The sequence below is a fragment of the Scyliorhinus torazame genome, chromosome 3, assembly GCF_047496885.1.
Source record: "Scyliorhinus torazame isolate Kashiwa2021f chromosome 3, sScyTor2.1, whole genome shotgun sequence".
Lineage (NCBI taxonomy): Eukaryota > Metazoa > Chordata > Chondrichthyes > Carcharhiniformes > Scyliorhinidae > Scyliorhinus > Scyliorhinus torazame.
In genome coordinates, this window is record NC_092709.1 from 267426900 (window position 1) to 267447622 (window position 20723).

The 20723-nt window shown below is 45.0% G+C and overlaps 1 protein-coding gene across 1 annotated transcript in view; it reads left to right on the forward strand.

Annotated features, from left to right (window-relative positions):
* The window catches only part of ubap2a (ubiquitin associated protein 2a), a 253109-nt gene that overhangs the window by 160715 nt on the left and 71671 nt on the right, over positions 1 to 20723 (forward strand). Inside the window, 2 exon segments of the mRNA XM_072497225.1 lie at positions 5434 to 5600; positions 5961 to 6153. Of these exon segments, the coding sequence (XP_072353326.1) occupies positions 5434 to 5600; positions 5961 to 6153 (360 nt within the window).

Below are 20723 nucleotides of genomic sequence, written 5' to 3' on the forward strand. Positions count from 1 at the left end.
AGATAGTAACAGTTTCTACAAATATATAAAACAAAAAAGAGTGGCTAAGGTAAATATTGGGCCTTTTAGAGGATGAGAAGGGAGATTTACTAATGGGAGATGAGGAAATGGCTGAGGTTTTTTGGGTCGATCTTCACAGTGAAAGACACATAACATGCAAGTGACTGATGGAAATGACGTTATGACAGGTGAGGACCTTGAGACGATTGTTATCACTAAGGAGGTAGTGATGGGCAAGCTAATGGGGCTCAAGGTAGACAAGTCTCCTGGCCCTGATGGAGTGCATCCCAGAGTGCTAAAAGAGATGTGCTAGGGAAATTGCAAATGCACAAGTGATAATTTACCAAAATTCACTAGACTCTGGGGTGGTCCTGGCGGATTGGAAATTAGCAAACGTGACACCACTGTTTAAAAAAAGGAGGTCGGCAGAAAGCGGGTAATTATAGGCCAGTGAGCTTAACTTCGGTAGTAGGCAAGATGCTGGAATCTATCATCAAGGAAGAAATAGCGAGGCATCTGGATGGAAATTGTCCCATTGGGCAGACGCAGCATGGGTTCATAAAGGGCAGGTCTTGTCTAACTAATTTAGTGGAATTCTTTGAGGACATTACCAGTGCGGTAGATAACGGGAGCCAATGGATGTGGTATATCTGGATTTCCAGAAAGCCTTTGACAAGGTGCCACACAAAAGGTTGCTGCACAAGATAAAGATGCATAGCATTAAGGGGAAAGTAGTAGCATGGATAGAGGATTGGTTAATTAATAGAAAGCAAAGAGTGGGGATTAATGGGTGTTTCTCTGGTTGGCAATCAGTAGCTAGTGGTGTCCCTCGGGGATCAGTGTTGGCCCCACAACTGTTCACAATTTACATAAATGATTTGGAGTTGGGTACCAAGTGCAATGTGTCCAAGTTTGCAGATGACACTAAGATAAGTGCTAAAGCAAAAAGTGAAGAGGATACTGGAAGTCTGCAGAGGGATTTGGATAGGCTAAGTGAATGGGCTAGGGTCTGGCAGGTGGAATACAATGTTGACAAATGTGAGGTTATCCATTTTGGTAGGAATAACAGCAAAAGGGATTATTATTTAAATGATAAAATATTAAAACATGCTGCTGTGCAGAGAGACCTGGGTGTGCTAGTGCATGAGTCGCAAAAAGTTGGTTTACAGGTGCAACAGGTGATTAAGAAGGCAAATGGAATTTTGTCCTTCATTGCTAGAGGGATGGAGTTTTAAGACTAGGGAGGTTATGCTGCAATTGTATAAGGTGTTAGTGAGGCCACACCTGGAGTATTGTGTTCAGTTTTGGTCTCCTTACTTGAGAAAGGATGTACTGGCACTGGAGGGTGTGCAGAGGAGATTCACTAGGTTAATCCCAGAGCTGAAGGGGTTGGATTACGAGGAGAGGTTGAGTAGACTGGGACTGTACTCGTTGGAATTTAGAAGGATGAGGGGGGATCTTCTAGAAACATAAAATTATGAAGGGAATAGATAGGATAGATGCGGGCAGGTTGTTTCCACTGGCGGGTGAAAGCAGAACTAGGGGGCATAGCCTCAAAATAAGGGGAAGTAGATTTAGGACTGAGTTTAGGAGGAACTTCTTCACCCAAAGGGTTGTGAATCTATGGAATTTCTTGCCCAGTGAAGCAGTAGAGGCTCCTTCATTAAATGTTTTTAAGATAAAGATAGTTTTTTGGAAAAATAAAGGGATTAAGGGTTATGGTGTTCGGGCCGGAAAGTGGAGCTGAGTCCACAAAAGATCAGCCATGATCTCATTGAATGGTGGAGCAGGCTCGAGGGGCCAGATGGCCTATTCCTGCTTCTAGTTCTTATGTTCTTGTCTTCGTCGGACGGTGCATTTTTTGAGTATAAAAAGTGGCAAGTCATGCTGCAGCGTTATAGAACCGTAGTTAGGTCACATATGATGTTCAGTTCTGGTCGCCACAATACCAGAAAGATGTGAGGCTTTGGAGAGGGTACAGAAGAAGTTTACCAGGATGTTGCCTGATATGAAAGGCATTAGCTATGAGGCGATATTGGATAAACCTGGTTTGTACTCACTGGACTGATGGACTGATTGAGGGGCGACCTGATAGAAGTGTATAAAGTTGTGAGGGGCATGGATAGAGTGGATAGTTGGAAGCTTTTAAGGGACATAGGTTTAAGGTGCATAGGGCGAAGTTTAGAGGAGACGTGCGAGGGATGTCTTGGAATAGTGGCTGCCTGGAACTAGTTGTCGGAGGTGGTGCTGGAAGCAGGTACGATGGTGAAGTTTAAAGGGCAGCTTAACAAATATAGGAATAGCTTGGGAGTAGAGGCATACGGGCTCCGGAAGTGAGAGTTTTAGGTTAGACGGCACAGGCTTGGAGGGCCGAAGGGCCTGTTCCTGTGCTGTACTTTGTATGTGTCTTTTGTCAAAACAGTGTCTTAATTTACTGATCTTTTTTTCTAATGCCAAAGCAATCTTCAGTTTCCCAGCATTCAATATTTTAAGAAGATACTACAATGCTGGTATTTGCATGACAATACGGAGAATTGCCCAGGTATTTCCCGTGTTCACAAAGTACGACAAATCCAATCCGGCCAATTACTGCCCCATCAATCTACTCTCAATCATTAGTAAATTGATGGAAGGGGTCAGCAACAGTGCTGCCAAGCAGCACTTGCTTAGCAATCATAACCTGGTCACTGACACCCAGTTCGTGTTCTGCTGGGATCACTCGGCTTTTGACCTCTGCTGGTTAGAGTCATTCTGCTTGTTGGAAGTCAGTCATAGTTTTAAGACATCACTGCAGGAGTTTCTCAGGGTAGTGTCCTAGCCCCAACCATCTCTAACTGATCCATCAATGACCTTCCTTCCATTGTAAGCTCAGAAGTCGGAATCATGCTGATGAAAGCGGGAATGCTCAGCACCATTTGTGACTCCTATTAGGAAAGCAAGGGTAGTTTTAAGGGAATTAGTTTTGCATTGCTGAACATTAGAAAGAAGGCACAGTTTCAAGTTGGTTTAATTTAACGGTTCTGTGTCTAGAAGGGTAAAACCTGCAGTTAGTTTCATACTGCCTAAAGGTGTTTATATGTGTGGGGGAATTCATGCTGCATATAGGTGTTTGAACAAAGAACAATACAGCACCGGTACATTCCCTTCGGCCCTCCAAGCCTGTACTGGTCATGATACCAACCGTTGCCAAAATCCTCAGCACTTCCTTTGTGCTGTATCCCTCTATACCCATCCTATCCATGTGTTTGTCAAGATGCCTTTTGAATGCCATTAATGTATCTGCTTTCGCAACCTCCCCCGGCAATGCGCTGTCGGCACTCACCACCCTCTGCGTAAAAAACCTGCCTTGCACATCTCCTCTAAACTTTGCCTCACGGACCATAAAACCTGTCTTCCCCCCCCCACCCCCCTGGTAATTGCCCCATCCACCCTGGGAAAGAGTGCCTGTCATCCACTCTATCCATGCCTCTCATAATATTATAGACCTCATCAGGTCACCCCTCAACCTCCGTCTTTCTAATGAAAACAGTCCTCGTCTATTCAGCCTCTCCACATAGCTAACACCCTGCAGACCAGGCAACATCCTGGTACACCTCTGCATCCTTTTCAAAGCTTCCACATCATTCTGGTAGTGTGGCGACCAGAATTGTGCACCATATTCAAAGTGCGGCCGTCCCAAGGTTCTAGCCAACTGTAGCATGACTTGCTAGTTTTTATACTCTATGCAGTTTGCATGTGTGGAGGTTGTTTAAGTTCTAACTGTGTTTCTATTGTGCTTAGAGAGGGCTACAGCATGAAGAATAAATAAGCTAGCAGTGGTTGCTTAGCAACTGGGGCTTCTCAGGTAGAGAAGCTTCAGTTTTTGCTGAATTTGTGGGTAGCTGGAGATGGGTAATGAGAGAAAGCAGCTCTCAGCTCTGCTGAAAACCGTTGGTTCTAGAAGGCTAAAGAGGGAACATCTCAGCTTTGCCAGAAGAAAGCCATACCATGGAATAATGGTTAAGCAAACGGGTGCAGAAATTTGAAGAGCAGCTAGTTAAGGAAACTAGAGAAACAAAAAGAAGTTTCCAAGAAGTCTGAGGTTAAAGGTGCTGGAACAGAAAACTCCAGTAAAGAGTGACCAAGCTAAGACAGCTGATACAACTGCGGCGCATCTTGGTGGAGAGAATCTCCCCTCGACGAAAAGAAACAACAAAGTGCTGTCGACTAGCGGGCTGACGACTGGCTGCTGCAGGTGTTTAAGAAACACGCAGTTCAGTGGACTTTAACTTCAGTCCGTTCTAATTGCAGTCCAAATGCAGAAAGACCTCAACAATATCCAGGCTTGGGCTGACAAGTGGCAAGTAACATTTACGCCAGCCCCATGACCGTCTCTAAAGAGAGTGAATTTAACCATTGCCCATAATGACTGAATCCCCCACTAACCCTTTGGGGTGTAAACATACCTCTTCATTCACCTGAGGAAGGAGCAGCGCTCCGAAAGCTAGTGACATTGAAACAACCCTGTTTGACTTTAACCTGGTTTGTAAGACTTCGTACTGTAACCCTTTGGGGTTATCATTGATGAGAAACTGAACTGGACAGCCCACATAAATACAACAACCGGTCAGAGGCTAAGAATCCTGAGGTGAGTAACTCCCCACCTGACTCTCCATCTCAAAGACAAACCTCGAGTGTGATTTGCCTTGGTGAGTCCAATTCCAACAATACTCTCGGAAGTTCAACACCATCAAGGACAAAGTCTGTTTGATTGACAATCGGTCCACAAAAATTCATCACCAGCACAGAGGCAGCAGTGTGAACCATCTTACAAGATGCACTGCAGGAACTTACCAAGGCTCCTTAGGCAACACCTTCCAAACCCATGACTGCTACCAGCTAGAGAACCAAGCACAGCAGATGCATGAGAACACCTCCACTTGTAAGAACCGCTCACTATCCTGGCTTGGAAATATATTGCCATTCCTTCTCTGTTAAAATCCTGGAGCTGCCTCCCTAACAGCACATGGGGTATATCTACACCACATGGACTGCAGCGGTTCAAGAAGGTAGCTCCTCACCACTTTATCAGAGGCAATTAAAGATGGGCAATAAATGCTGGCCTAGCCAACATCCCATTAATGAGATTTCAAAAAAAAATTGAAATGTTATGTAACCAAAAAAATTGTAATGAGCCTTTTTAAGACAAATTCATTAGTAAGCTGAATACAAAATTTGCCTTTTCGAAGTGATTGCAGACTAGACTGGGAGAATTCTGTGGGCTGTGGAACAAGTGTCCTTGACAAGATGAGTAGGTTATTAACTGATGCTTTCTGCTATCTTGCGTATGTATATGTGTCAAGCAATGATCTTAAAACTGCAATAACTAAAAATGCAAATTCGTTCTTTGGTTCCAAGTACTTGCATAAAGAGTGCATTTTCATTTCTATTTAGATTCCTGCATCTGCTGTTGAAATGCCAGGATCAACTAGTGTCTCTGAATTAAATGTTCAGTTTGGAGCCTTGGAGTTTGGGTCAGAAGCTTCTCTGTCTGAATTTGGAACAGGAAACCAGGAGACCATCAACCAGACACACAACCACTTGTTCTCAAATTCTGTAAGGTAAGATCACAATGTTGTCATGGAAGCCTCCCTGCAGCAAAGGAAAATTAAATGCAAGTTGTCTACAACAGTTGAATTCTGGTAGCATATCCAGGGTTATTTAAGTTCAGACAATGCTAACTTGGATATGTTGAAAGGTGATAGAAATGTAAATATGTAGAAGAAAACCAATGCCGTGAAAATAAATTAGTCTTTAAAAAATAACTTTTATTCTGCAAGTACACTCTATTGACCTAGCACTGAATTGCTACCTAATTGGTTAAGTGTCTTTACCAATTTAGTTTTAGGAATGGACTCATGTTTACAAATGTTATCCTCGAGTAGCTAATGTGCTGCATTAAATTTTGTCCTATAATTTAGTGATTCGATGTCACAGTTTTTGTCGATATCTAGTGCAGTTCAAGAATCAACAAATCCATCTGCAGTCAGCTCTTGTAGCTCAACAACTGCTCAGATCACTCCAGTGACTTCAACATTCGATCAGAATTCAGTGCACGGGATACCTTATCAGAACTCCCTTGGTACATCCCCTCAAAAGGAAGCTTCTTCACAGGTAACTCAAATGCTTTGAAATACAAGTTTCCACTCATACCTTCTGAGACTGCAACATTTTTTTCCTGAGAGGAAAATAGCTGATGGGAAAAAAATGAAGACATTACCTCTGATTGCATTGTGGACGGTTTGTATTCTGATGGTTTTCTGGACGAAGTTGCAAACCTGCGAAGATGCAATATGCTGATAAAGTATATTCCTGCTTGTAGGGAGGAATAAAAGTGGACTGGAACCAAAGACTGCATGAATAAAAGTGAGCAACGGCAGATCTCCAAAGCAAACATGCTCTCATAAGAGGGAGCAAGAGCTCCTTGGAGGACTAAAGAGGTTAAAATGAAACACAAAAACAATGTTAATGACAACGTGGGGAGAGAATACAATTGTAAATGGAATGAAGAGCTTGTCGTATGAAGAATGGTTGAGGACTCTGGGTCTGTACTCTGAGTTTAGAAGGATGAGGGAGGATCTTATTGAAACTTAAGGATACTGCGTGGTCTGGATAGAGTGGATGTGGAGAGAATGTTTCCACTTTTAGAAAAAACTAGAAGCAGTGGGACACAATCTCAGACTAAAGGGACGACCCTTTAAAACAGATGAGGAATTTCTTCAGGCAGAGGGCGGTGAATCTGTGGAACTCTTTGCCGCAGAAGGCTGTGGAGGCCAAGTCAGAGTGTCTTTCAGATCGAGATAGATAGGTTCATGATTAATATGGGGATCAGGGATTATGGGGAGAAGGCAGGAGAATGGGGATGAGAAAAATATCAGCCACGATTGAATGGCAGAGCAGACTCTATGGGCCGAGTGGCTTAATTCTGCTCCTATGTCTTATGGTCTTCTGGTAAGCCTGGCAAAATAGAGGGGAATAATTGAAAAAGGATTTGAGGGCAAAGTGTATAAGATGATGAGTGAGTAACATGAAAGGGAACCTGAAATTCCTCTAAAAAGTGAAAGGATTATTAGAGAAATGATGGAACTAATTATGGACAAAAAGGAAATCATTTGACAGCAGAGGACATGACTGGGATACTTGTGAGTACTTTGTAACTAGCTTCAAAAAAGAGAATGAGGTTAACACCCCAAGAGTTCGGAGTAGTGATATTCGATAGGACCGTGTTTTTCAAACTTTTTTCCCCTGGGATCCAACTGGCTGACCTTAGGGACTCAACATGTTTGCTTACCCAGTTTATCCTGAGTCAAGGCAGTGTAAGGGACTGAACAAACCCCACCTAGTTTTCCTGTTAATCACTATCCAATAGCCCTGGTGCATTGAATTTATGTCAGCATTGTCAGTTATTTCTGCTCTTTGCTCTCCTTTCCTCAGTCTTCATCCTTCACTTTTCCTCAAGGCAACGTCCCACGATGAATGCAGGCTCACAACTGTTCACAGCCCTCCAATATCTCTCATGAGTAACTATTTGTCTTGTGTGATCCTGAACAAGTTCATCAATATTGATGAATGCTGACAACCATAAATCTGCCCTATAGACAACTGACAAACTGACTCTTCTGGTCGTCATTAATCAAACGATGGATATTGAACAAAGTTTTCTCATAATAATTATTTCATCGACATCTTAGTATTTTGTATTGTTGAATATACTTCCTATACATTCTGCCTGGAGGGTTGCTGAATTGCCCACTTCTTTCCCCGTAGCATACCATCTCATACTTGAAAGAGTGACTATGTTTCATTGACATGGGGATGGATTAATTCATTCACCTTGCAATTTACATTGTTCATGTTTTTTAAATACAATTCTAGTCGAATCTCTCGGGTGAAGTTTCCACAATCATCACATCACTTTCTGTGGCAACTGGTAATCAAACACTTGGCATGTCCCTGCTTTTGGCCCTCTGCTAACCCTGCTACCCGGGATAGACCACGGTACAATCACATCTCTGGGACAGTTGCTGCCAAAAACCTAGCAGCCAGTGTATCATATGAGCTGCAAGAATTTACCAGGTGACCTGGTGGTCATATCTGCCTGTGCTATCTGTAGCTTTCTGTATTTGCTCACTTACCAAGCAATTATTTATGTTGGTGTTATGGCATTGCTGTACAGTAAGAATTGCTATTTTCTCCCAGATACCATTTGGATAAGTTTTAAAATTTGTTAGTATTTAAAAGCGCCCCCACAGATGTTGCAGATGAGAACTGTTGCTCCATGACCATTCTGAGGATGAGAAGGGAGATTTAATAATGGGAGATGAGGAAATGGCTGAGGAACTGAACAGGTTTTTTGGGTCGGTCTTCACAGTGGAAGATACAAATAACATGCCAGTGACTGATGGAAATGAGGCTATGACAGGTGAGGATCTTGAGAGGATTGTTATCACCAAGGAGGTAGTGATGGGCAAGCTAATGGGGCTGAAGGTGGACAAGTCTCCTGGCCCTGATGGAATGCATCCCAGAGTGCTAAAAGAGATGGCTAGGGAAATTGCAAATGCACTAGTGATAATTTACCAAAATTCACTAGACTCTGGGGTGGTCCCGGCGGATTGGAAATTAGCAAACGTGACACCACTGTTTAAAAAGGAGGTAGGCAGAAAGCGGGTAATTATAGGCCAGTGGCATCTGGATGGAAATTGTCCCATTGGGCAGATGCAGCATGGGTTCATAAAGGGCAGGTCGTGCCTAACTAATTTAGTGGAATTCTTTGAGGACATTACCAGGGCGGTAGATAACGGGGAGCCAATGGATGTGGTATATGTGGAATTCCAGAAAGCCTTTGACAAGGTGCCACCCAAAAGGTTGCTGCATAAGATAAAGATGCATGGCATTAAGAGTAAAGTAGTAGCATGGATAGAGGGTTGGTTAATTAATAGAAAGCAAAGAGTGGGGATTAATGGGTGTTTCTCTGGTTGGCAATCGGTAGCTAGTGGTGTCCCTCAGGGATCAGTGTTGGCCCCACAACTGTTCACAATTTACACAGATGATTTGGAGTTGGGGACCAAGTGCAATGTGTCCAAGTTTGCAGATGACACTAAGATAAGTGCTAAAGCAAAAAGTGCAGAGAATACTGGAAGTCTGCAGAGGGATTTGGATAGGCTAAGTAAATGGGCTAGGGTCTGGCAGATGGAATACAATGTTGACAAATGTGAAGTTATCCATTTTGGTAGGAATAACAGCAAAAGGGATTATTATTTAAATGATAAAATATTAAAACATGCTGCTGTGCAGAGAGACCTGGGTGTGCTAGTGCATGAGTCGCAAAAAGTTGGTTTACAGGTACAACAGGAGATTAAGAAGGCAAATGGAATTTTGTCCTTCATTGCTAGAGGGATGGAGTTTTAAGACTAGGGAGGTTATGCTGCAATTGTATAAGGTGTTAGTGAGGCAACACCTGGAGAATTGTGTTCAGTTTTGGTCTCCTTACTTGAGAAAGGATGTACTGGCACTGGAGGGTGTGCAGAGGAGATTCACTAGGTTAATCCCAGAGCTGAAGGGGTTGGATTACGAGGAACGGTTGAGTAGACTGGGACTGTACTCGTTGGAATTTAGAAGGATGAGGGGGTCCTTGTAGAAACATATAAAATTATGAAGGGAATAAACTAGTATGGCAGGGGGGTGGGCACGGGAGCAATAGGTCAGAAGGTGAGACCATTGAGGGAGAACTAGGGAATAGGGACAGCGTGGCTCTGAGGTAGAGCAGACAGCGGGTCTGGTGCCCTGAAGTGCATATGTTTTAATGCAAGAAGTATTACGGGTAAGGCAGATGAATTTCGAGCTTGGATTAGTACTTGGAACTATGATGTTGCCATTACAGAGACCTGGTTGAGGGAAGGGCAGGTTTGGCAGTTAAACGTTCCAGGATTTAGATGTTTCATGCGGGATAGAGGGGGATGTAAAAGGGGTGGCGGAGTTCCGCTACTGGTTAGTGAGAATATCACAGCTGGACTATGGGAGGACACCTCCGAGGGCAGTGAGGCTATATGGGTAGAGATCAGGAATAAGAAGGGTGCAGTCACAATGTTGGGGGTTTACTACAGGCCTCCCAACAGCCAGCGGGAGATAGAGGAGCAGATAGGTAGACAGATTTTGGAAAAGAGTATAAACAACAGGGTTGTGGTGATGGGAGACTTCAACTTCCCCAATATTGACTGGGACTCACTCAGTGTCAGGGGCTTAGACGGGGCAGAGTTTGTAAGGAGCATCCAGGAGGGCTTCTTAAAACAATATGTAGACAGTGTGGGAAGGGGCGCTACGGGACCTGGTATTGGGGAATGAGCCCGGCCAGGTGGTGGGAGTTTCAGTAGGGGAGCATTTCGGGAACAGTGACCACAATTCAGTAAGTTTTAAAGTGCTGGTGGACAAGGATAAGAGTGGTCCTAGGGTGAATGTGCTAAATTGGGGGAAGGCTAATTATAACAATATTAGGCGGGAACTGAAGAACCTAGATTGGGGGCGGATGTTTGAGTGCAAATCAACATCTGACATGTGGGAGGCTTTCAAGTGTCAGTTGAAAGGAATTCAGGACCGGCATGGTCCTGTGAGGAAGAAGGATTAATACGGCAATTTTCGGGAACCTTGGAAAACGAGAGATATTGTAGGCCTCGTCAAAAAGAAAAGGATGCATTTGTCAGGGCTATAAGGCTGGGAACAGACTAAGCTTGTGTGGAATATAAGAAAAGTAGGAAGGAACTTAAGCAAGGAGTCAGGGGGGCTAGAAGGGGTCACGAAAAGTCATTGGCAAATAGGGTTAAAGAAAATCCCAAGGCTTTTTACACGTACATAAAAAGGAAGAGGGTAGCCAGGGAAAGGGTTGGCCCACTGAAGGATAGGCAAGGGAATCTATGTGTGGAGCCAGAGGAAATGGGCGAGGTACTAAATGAATACTTTGCATCAGTATTCACCAAAGAGAAGAAATTGGTAGATGTTGAGTCTGGAGAAGGGTGTGTAGATAGCCTGGGTCACATTGAGATCCAAAAAGATAAAGTGTTGGGCGTCTTAAAAAATATTACGGTAGATAAGTCCCCAGGGCCTGATGGGATCTACCCCAGAATACTGAAGGAGGCTGGAGAGGAAATTGCTGAGGCCTTGACAGAAATCTTTGGCTCCTCACTGTCTTTGGGTGATGTCCCGGAGGACTGGAGAATAGCCAATGTTGTTCCTCTGTTTAAGAAGGGTAGCAAGGATAGTCCAGGGAACTACAGGCCGGTGAGCCTTACTTCAGTGGTAGAGAAATTACTGGAGAGAATTCTTCGAGACAGGAGCTACTCCCATTTGGAAACAAATGGACGTATTCGTGAGAGGCAGCATGGTTTTGTGAAGGGGAGGTCGTGTCTCACTAACTTGATAGAGTTTTTCGCGGAGGTCACAATGTTGATTGATGCAGGTAGCGCAGTGGATGTTGTCTATATGGACTTCAGTAAGCCCTTTGACAAGGTCCCTCATGGTAGACTAGTACAATCTGTGAAGTCACGGGATCAGGGGTGAGCTGGCAAGGTGGATACAGAACTGGCTAGGTCATAGAAGGCAGAGAGTAGCAATGGAAGGATGCTTTTCTAATTGGAGGGCTGTTACCAGTGGTGTTCTGCAGGGATCAGTGCTGGGACCGTTGCTGTTTGTAGTATATATAAATGATTTGGAGGAAAATGTAACTGGTCTGATTAGTAAGTTTGCAGACGACACAAAGGTTAGTGGAATTGCGGATAGCGATGAGGACTGTCAGAGGATACAGCAGAATTTAGATTGTTTGGAGACTTGGGCGGAGAGATGGCAGATGGAGTTTAATCCGGACAAATGTGAGGTAGTGCATTTTGGAAGGTCTATTACAGGTAGGGAATATACAGTGAATGGTAGAACCCTCGAGTATTGAAAGTCAGAGAGATCTAGGTGTACAGGCCCACAGGTCACTGAAAGGGGCAACACAGGTGGCGAAGGTTGTCAAGAAGGCATACGGCATGCTTGCCTTCATTGGCCGGGGCATTGAGTATAAGATTTGGCAAGACATGTTGCAGCTGTATAGAACCTTAGTTAGGCCACACTTGGAGTATAGTGTTCAATTCTGGTCGCCACACTACCAGAAGGGTGTGGAGCCTTTAGAGAGGGTGCAGAAGAGATTTACCAGAATGTTGCCTGGTATGGAGGGCTTTAGCTATGAGGAGCGGTTGAATAAACTCGGTTTGTTCTCACTGGAACGACGGAGGTTGAGGGGCGACCTGATAGAGGTCTACAAAATTATGAGGGGCATAGACAGAGTGGATAGTCAGAGGCTTATCCCCAGCGTAGAGGGGTCAATTACTAGGGGGCATAGGTTTAAGTTGCGAGGGGCAAGGTTTAAGGGGCATCTTGACAAATACATGAATAGGATGGGAATAGAGGGATACGGACCCAGGAAGTGTATAAGGTTGTAGTTTAGTCGGGCAGCATGGTCGGCACGGGCTTGAAGGGCCTATTCCTGTGCTGTACATTTCTTTGTTCTTTGTGCTATAGGATAGATGCGGGCAGGTTGTTTCCACTGGCGGGTGAAAGCAGAACTAGGGGGCATAGCCTCAAAATAAGGGGAAGAAGATTTAGGACTGAGTTTAGGAGGAACTCCTTCACCCAAAGGGTTGTGAATCTATGGAATTTCTTGCCCAGTGAAGCAGTAGAGGCTCCTTCATTAAATGTTTTTAAGATAAAGATAGTTTTTTGGAAGAATAAAGGGATTAAGGGTTATGGTGTTCGGGCCGGAAAGTGGAGCTGAGTCCACAAAAGATCAGCCATGATCTCATTGAATGGTGGAGCAGACTCGAGGGGCCAGATGGCCTACTCCTGCTTCTAGTTCTTCTGTTCTTATGAGGGAAATGGGCGTGAAGATTTTGTGTGGGGAGGAGTGTGTCAGGGTGTATTTTATTAATTTTTTAAAATTCATTTTTGCAGGATGTGGGCGTCGCTGGTTAGGGAATGAGGGGGAAAGCTCTCCACTTATTGCAGTCATACCTGGCACATTTATTGCCCATCCGTAGTTGCCCTTCAGAAGGTGGTGGTGAGCTGCCTTGAACTGCTGCAGTCCTTCAGGTGTACCCCTTGTGCTGTTAGGGAGGGAGTTCCAGGATGTTGCCCCAGTGACAGTGAAGGAGCGGCAATATATTTCCAAGTCAGGATGGTGAGTGACTTGGAGGGGAACTTCCAGTTTGTGGGGGTCCCAGGTATCTCCTGCTCTTGTCCTTCTAGATGGTAGTGGCCGTGTGTTTGGAAGGTGCTGTCGAAGGAGCCTTGGTGAGTTCCTGCAGTGCATCTTGTAGATGGTACACATGGCTGCCTCTGTTCGTCAGTGGTGGGGGGTTTCAATGTTTATAGAAGGAGGAACAATCAAGAGGGCTGCTTTGTCCTGGATGGAGTCTAGCTTCTTGAGTCTTGTTGCAGGTGTACTCCTCCAGGCAAGTGGAGCGTATTCCATTACACCCCTGACTTGTGCCTTGTAGATGGTGGACAGGCTAATCTAGTTCATGGTAACCCCCGGGATGTTAATTGTGGGGGATTCAGCGCTAGTAATGCCATTAAATGTCATGGGACGATGGTTCAATCCTCTCTTGTAGGAAATGGTCATTGCCTGGCACTTCTGTCTTGCAGTGATTCCTGGAGCTGAGATGATTGACCTCCAACCACCACAACCATCTTCCTTTTGTGCCAGCTATGACTGCAACCAGTGGAGAGTTTGTCCCCTGATTCCCATTGACTCCAGTTTAGCTAGGGCTCCTTGATGCATACTCAAATCAAATGCTGCCTTGATGTCAAAGGCAGTCCCTCTCACCTCGCCTCTGGCATTCAGCTCTTTGTCCATGTTTGAATCAAGGCTGTAATGATGCCAAGAGCTGAGTGACCTGGCGGAACCCATACCGCATCTGCGAGCAAGTTATTGCTGAGTTGTGCCGCTTGATAGCACTGTTGATGACTCCTTCCATCACTTTGCTGATGATGGAGAGAAGACTGATAGGATGGTAATTGGCTGGGTTGGATTTGTGACACAGCTGGGCAATGTTTCCACATTGCCGGGTAGGTGCCAGTGTATTAGCTGTACTGGAACAAATTGGCTCGGCGTGCGGCATGTTCTGGAGCATAAGTCTTCAGTACTATTGTCAGGGCCCATAGCCATTGCAGTATCCAGTGCCTTCAGCCGTTTCTTGATATCACGTAGAGTGAATCATATTGGCTGAAGACTGATATCTGTGATATTGGGGATCTCGGGAGGAGACCCTATATGGAACCGCAAATATCCTCATCCTCAGTCATGGAGGAGCCCAGCACATATGTGCAAAAGACGAGGCTGAGGATTTCGCAACAACAGAGGTGCTGAGTGGATGATCCATCTCGGTCTCCTTCGACAATATTCCGGCAAAAGATTAAAGACGTGCTCCAGAATTTGCCGCACCCCTAGCCAAGCTGTTCCACTACAGCTGCAACACTAGCATCTACCCGACAATGTGGAAAATTGTTCAGGTGTGTTCTGTGCACAAGAAACAGGACAAATCCAACCCAGCCAAATACCGCCCGATCTGTCTACTCTACATCAGCAAAGCGATGGAAGGAGTCATCAATAGTGCTATCAAGCGGTACTTACTCATCAGTAACCTGCTCATGGATGCTCAGTTTGGGTTCTGCCAGCGTCACTCAGCTCCAGACCTCATTACAGCCTTGGTCCAAACATGGACAAAGAGCTGAATGCCAGAGATGAGGTGAGAGTGACTGTTGGTGACATCAAGGAGCATTTGACCGTGTATGGTATCAAGGAGCCCTAGCTAAAATAGAGTCTATGGGAATTAGGGGGAAATCTCCGCTGGCTGGTGCCATACCTGGCACAAAGGAAGATGGTTGTGGTGATTTGGAGGTACATCAACTCCATAAGACATAGAAGAGAATTAGGCCACTCTGTTCACGAGTCTGCTCCACCATTCAATCATGGTTGATATTTTTCTCATCTCCATTCTTTTGCCTTCTCCCCATACCCCCCTGATCCTCTTATTAATCAAGAACCTATCTATCTCTGTCTTAAGGACACTCAGTGATTTAGCTTCCACAGCCTTCTGCGGCAAAGTGTTCCACAGATCCACCTCGTCACTCTCCAGCTGAAGAAATTCCTCCTCATCTCTGTTTTAAAGATCACCCCTTTTATTCTGAGATGGTGTCCTCGGCTTCTAGTTTTTGCTACAAGTGGAAACATCCTCTCTATGTCCACTCTATCCAGGTCTCGCAGTATCCTGTAAGTTTCAATAAGATTCTTCCCCCCCCCCCCCACCCCCCCCCCATCCTTCTAAATCCCAACGAGTACAAACCCGGAGTCCTCAGCCGTTCCTCATACAGCGAGCTCTTCATTCCAGGGATCATTTTTGTAAACCTCCTCTGCACCCTTTCCAAGGCCAGCACATCCATCCTTAGATATGGGGCCCAAAGCTGCTCACAATACTCCAAATGGGGTCTGACAGCCTCAGAAGTACATAGCTGCCCTTGTATTCTAGCCCCCTCCACATGAATGCCAACATTGCATTTGCCGCCTTAACTGCCGACTGAATCTGCACGTCTAATACAGGTTGGGGATATACAGTGAATGGTAGAACCTTCAAGAATATTGACAGTCAGAGATCTAGGTGTACAGGTCCACAGGTCACTGAATGGGGCAGCACAGGTGGAGAAGGTAGTCAAGAAGGCTAACTGCATGCTTGCCTTCATTGGCCGGGGCATTGAGTATAAGAATTGGCAAGTCATGTTGCAGCTGTAGAGGACCTTAGTTAGGCCACACTTGGAGTATAGTGCTCAATTCTGGTCACGACAGTACCAGAAGGATGTGGAGGCTTTAGAGAGGGTGCAGAAGAGATTTACCAGGATGTTGTCTGGTTTGGAGGGCATGAGCTTTGAGGAGAGGTTTAATAAACTCGGTTTGTTCTCACTGGAATAAAGGAGGGTGAGGGACGACCTGGTAGAGATCTACAAAATTATGAGGGCATAAACAGACTGGATAGTCAGAGGCTTTTCCCCAGGGTAGAGGGGTCAATTACTAGGGGGCAGAGGTTTAAGGTGAGAGGGGCAAGGTTTAGAGTAGATGTACGAGGCAAGTTTTTTACACCGGGTAGTGGGTGCCTGGAACTCGCTGCCGGAGGAGGTGGTGGAAGCAGGGACGATAGTGACGTTTAAGGGGCATCTTGACATACATGAACAGGATGGGAATAGAGGGATACGGACCCCGGAAGTGTAGAAGATTTTAGTTTTGACGGGCAGCATGGTCAGCGCAGGCTGACCCCTAGTAATTGACCCCTCTACCCTGGGAAACAGTCTCTGACCATCCACTCTTGTCTATGCCCCTCATAATGTTGTAGACCTCTATCAGGTCGCCCCTCAATCTCCGTCGTTCCAGTGAGAACAAACCGAGTTTATTCAACCGCTCCTCGTAGCTAATGCCCTCCATACCAGGCAACATCCTGGTAAATCTCTTCTGCACCCTCTCTAAAGCCTCCACATCCTTCTGGTAGTGTGGCGACCAGAATTGAACACTATACTCCAAGTGTGGCCTAACTAAGGTTCTATACAGCTGCAACATTACTTGCCAATTTTTATACTCGTTGCCCCGGCAAATGAAGGCAAGCATGCTGTATGCCTTCTTGACTACCGTCTCCACCTGTGTTGCCCCTTTCATTGACCTGTGGACCTGTTCTCCTAGATCTCTCTGACTGTCTATACTCTTGAGGGCTCTACCATCCACTATAGTCCCTACCTCTATTAGACCTTCCAAAATGCATTACGTCACATTTGTCTAATTAAACTCCATCTGCCATCTCTCCTCTCAAGTCTCCAAACAATCTAAATCCAATGATCGAAGCAAGGCTAACCGGCCTATAATTTCCAAAGATGTGCTGGTTAGTTGGATTGGCCAAGCTAAATTTCTCTTTGTGTCCAAAAAATTTAGGTGGAATTACTGGGTTACAGGGATAGGGTAGAGGTGTAGGCTTCAATAGTGTACTCTTTCCAAGGGCTGGTGCGGAGTTGATGGGGTCGAATGGCCTCTTTCTGCACTGTAAATTCTATGATTCTGCCTCCCTCCATTCTTAAACAGCTGTTACTTTGGCCACTTTCCAGTCCTCTGGGACCCTTCCTGTCTCCAGTGATTCCTGTAAGATCACCACCAATACCTCCGTAATCTCCTCAGCCACCTCTCTTAGAACCCTGGGGTGTAGTCCATCCGCTCCAGGTGATTTATCCACCATCAGACCTTTCAGGTTCCCCAGAACCTTCTCCTTAGTGATGGCCACTACACTCACCTCTGTCCCTTGATTCTGCTGGAGCTCTGGCATCCCACTGGTGTCGTCCACCATGAAGACTGATGCAAAGTAACTATTCAGTTCCTCTGCCGTTTCTTTGTTTACTATTATTACTTCTCCAGTCACATTTTCCAGTGGTCCGATGTCTATTTTTGCCCCTCTCCTACCGTTTATGTATTGAAAAAAACTCTTCCTGAGTTATTTTATATTACTAGCTAGCTTGCACTCAGATTTGATCTTCTCTTTCCCCCCCCCCCCATTCCCATTGTTTTCTTAGTTGTCCTCTGCTCACTTTTAAAAGCTTTCCAATCCTCTGGCTTCCCCTAATGCTCGCCACTTTGTATGCTTGTTCTTTTGCTTTTATGCTGTCCTTGACTTCCCTCCTCAGCCATGGATGCCTCGTCATGTTTCCTCCTCCTTGGGATGAATTTCTGTTTTGCCTCTCGAATAACCCCCCCCAAACACTTGCCATTGCTGTTCCACTGTCTAACCTGCTAGGCTCCTTTTCCAATCAACTCTAGCCAGCTCCTCCCTCAGGTCTTTGTAGTTACCCTTATTTAATTGTAATATTGTTACATCTGATTGCAGCTTCTCCCTCAACTGCAGGGTAAATTCTATCATATTGTGGTCACTGCTCCTTAAGGGTTTCTTCACCTTAAGTTCCCTAATCAAATCTGCCTCATTGCACGTCACAAAATCCAGAATGCCTGTTTCCTAGTAGGCTCTGTCACTAAGCTGCCCCAAAAAACCATCTCTTAGACATTCCCCAAATTCCATTTCTTGGGATCCACTGCCAATCTGATTTTCCCAGTCCACCTGCATATTGAAGTCTCCCATGATTTTCTCAGCTCCAGGATATCACTGCAGGAGTTCCTCATGGTAGTGTCCTAGGCCCAACCATCTTCAGCTGCTTCATCAATGACCTCCCTTCCCTCATAAGGTCAGACGTGGGGATGATTGTGGATGACTGCAAAATGGTCAGCATCATTCGCAACTCCTCAGATAATGAAGCAGTCTTATGTCCAAATGCAGCAAGACACAAGTGCCAGGCAATGACCATCTCCTACAAGAGAGGATTGAACCATCGTCCCATGGCATTATTATCGCTGAATCCCCCACAATTAACATCCCGGGGATTACCATTCATCAGAAACTAAAATAGACTAGCCATACTAGTACTGTGGCTACCAGAGCAGGTCAAAGACTAGGAATCCTACGGCGAGTAATCCGCCTCCTGACACCCGCCGGGTTGACTTTTTTTAGATCATAGAATAGAATTTCCAGTGCAGAAGGAAGCCATTCGGTCTATCGAATCCACACTGGGGTGTATCCACACGCATCCGACGCAAGCCCAGGCCTCCACCCTCTCCCAGTAACCCCACCAACCTTTTGGACTCTTAAGGGGCAATTTAGCATGGCCAATCCATCTAACCTGCTCATCTTTGGACTGTGGGAGGAAACCAGAGCACCCAGAGGAAACCCATGCAGACACAGGGAAGAGCATGCAAACTCCACACAAGTGCCCGAGGCCAGAATTGAACCCGGGTTCCGAGAGTTGTTGGGCAGCAGTGCCCACTATGCCGCCAGTATAAAATGTGAACTGCTACTATGCGTGGCTATTTTTTTATTTTTTGAAATGTGGAAAAGCAAAAATAAATTAATGTGGCACATGTTATTGAATAAATTAATTCTAGAAAGAAAGTTTTGAACACAAACAAATTCATTGTCTTTGGCATTCAACACTGTTCATAGAAGTCACTTTGGTCATGGCATCTTTGTAAAGATTCCAGTCAGGATCAGATGTGACATTTTTGTTTTCAGAATCATCGACAAAGGATCTTTCTCTTCTTCACTCAATTGGATATTCCACATTTTTTGATGACTTGAAAACAGTTTGTGTGCTTTTAGCATTTCCTGATTTGGTGGTCAAACTGACCAAAACAAATGGTGCAGCATGCAATTTTCATTCTTTGTGGAGGTTTCTTTCTCCATCCACCTTTTCCATTTGATGTGAACATGATCCTTGAATGGCTTGTTGAGGCACACATGCTAAGGTTGAGCTATGTATGTTAGATCACCGGGAAGAACTGCAGTGTGGTATTATTTCTTCACTGGTACCCGCCTGGATCCTATTGGTTATGTGGGATATGAACATGTCCTTAACTAATGAGCTGCATTCTTTAGGCCACCATGATGCCCATTCCAACCATTATCCACCCACACATTTTTGATCCTCATCCATCCAACTGTTTTTGGACTTGCACAAAAATCCTGCAGGAAATTTGAAGGTTGGCATAGCTTTACTTAGAAAATAACTAGGCTTTAATTGCATTCTGTCATCGATGGCGGCTAGTACCACGATGAGTCTTGTCGTCTTGCATCCATTTTCAAAATAACTGTTTTTGAACCTTTCTATTCCACAGTTCAGTTGCTGGACACACAAAATTCTTAGGCATGTCATCCACATTGCCAATGTGGCCTAATAGGTACCCGTGTTTTTGTCGCTGTAATGCTCAATTGCGGAAACTAGCAATTTTGGCACAACGGCATTTCTGTAACCTGTGAGCATTCTTGGTCTTCTGACACAGCACTGTAGTGTTTTGTTCCACAAAGGGGCTACACCAATTCTGAAATCTTTGCTGGACTCGGGTTGATTTGGCCTAAAGTGGTGGTGATGAAACCATTCCGATAGCATGCTGCTGAAGATGAGGCCAGTGACTGGTCCCTGTTCTCTGTGACGCACGCCGTGGGCATCTTCTTCAGGGCTGATTGCATTCTTGTACCTGTTTTTCAACACCAAATTTCTTCGAGGCAGCGCAGTTATTCGATAGCAAGTGTTACGACTTCGCTCTGTGGGCTAGGCAACTGGTTTGTGATGCAGAACAAGGCCAGCAGCGCGGGTTCAATTCCCGTACAGTTGAGAATTCTGAATTCTCCCTGTGTACCCGAACAAGCTCCGGAATGTGGCGACTAGGGGCTTTTCACAGTAACTTCATTGCAGTCTATGTAAGCCTACTTGTGACCATAATAAAGATTATTATTATTCTAGCTTGCAATCAGCTTATTTTATTGGTTCGATTCATTTCTCCTCTGTTCGCCACATGGGATCTGTTTTATGTGGGTGTGTCTTAAACCCCCACGCATTTTTGCAACGCAGCCCATATTGTCTGCTTTTGATCACTTTTATGATTAATTATTAGGTAAGTGAAACCTTTGGGTGCAAATTGGGGCTGACTATTGTGGTGTATAGTCTGTACTTCTACATCGAGTGGGGGCGGAGGAATGGTTTGTCATATATGCCTTTATATTCTGCAATTTGCAGTACTCTTTAGCTGA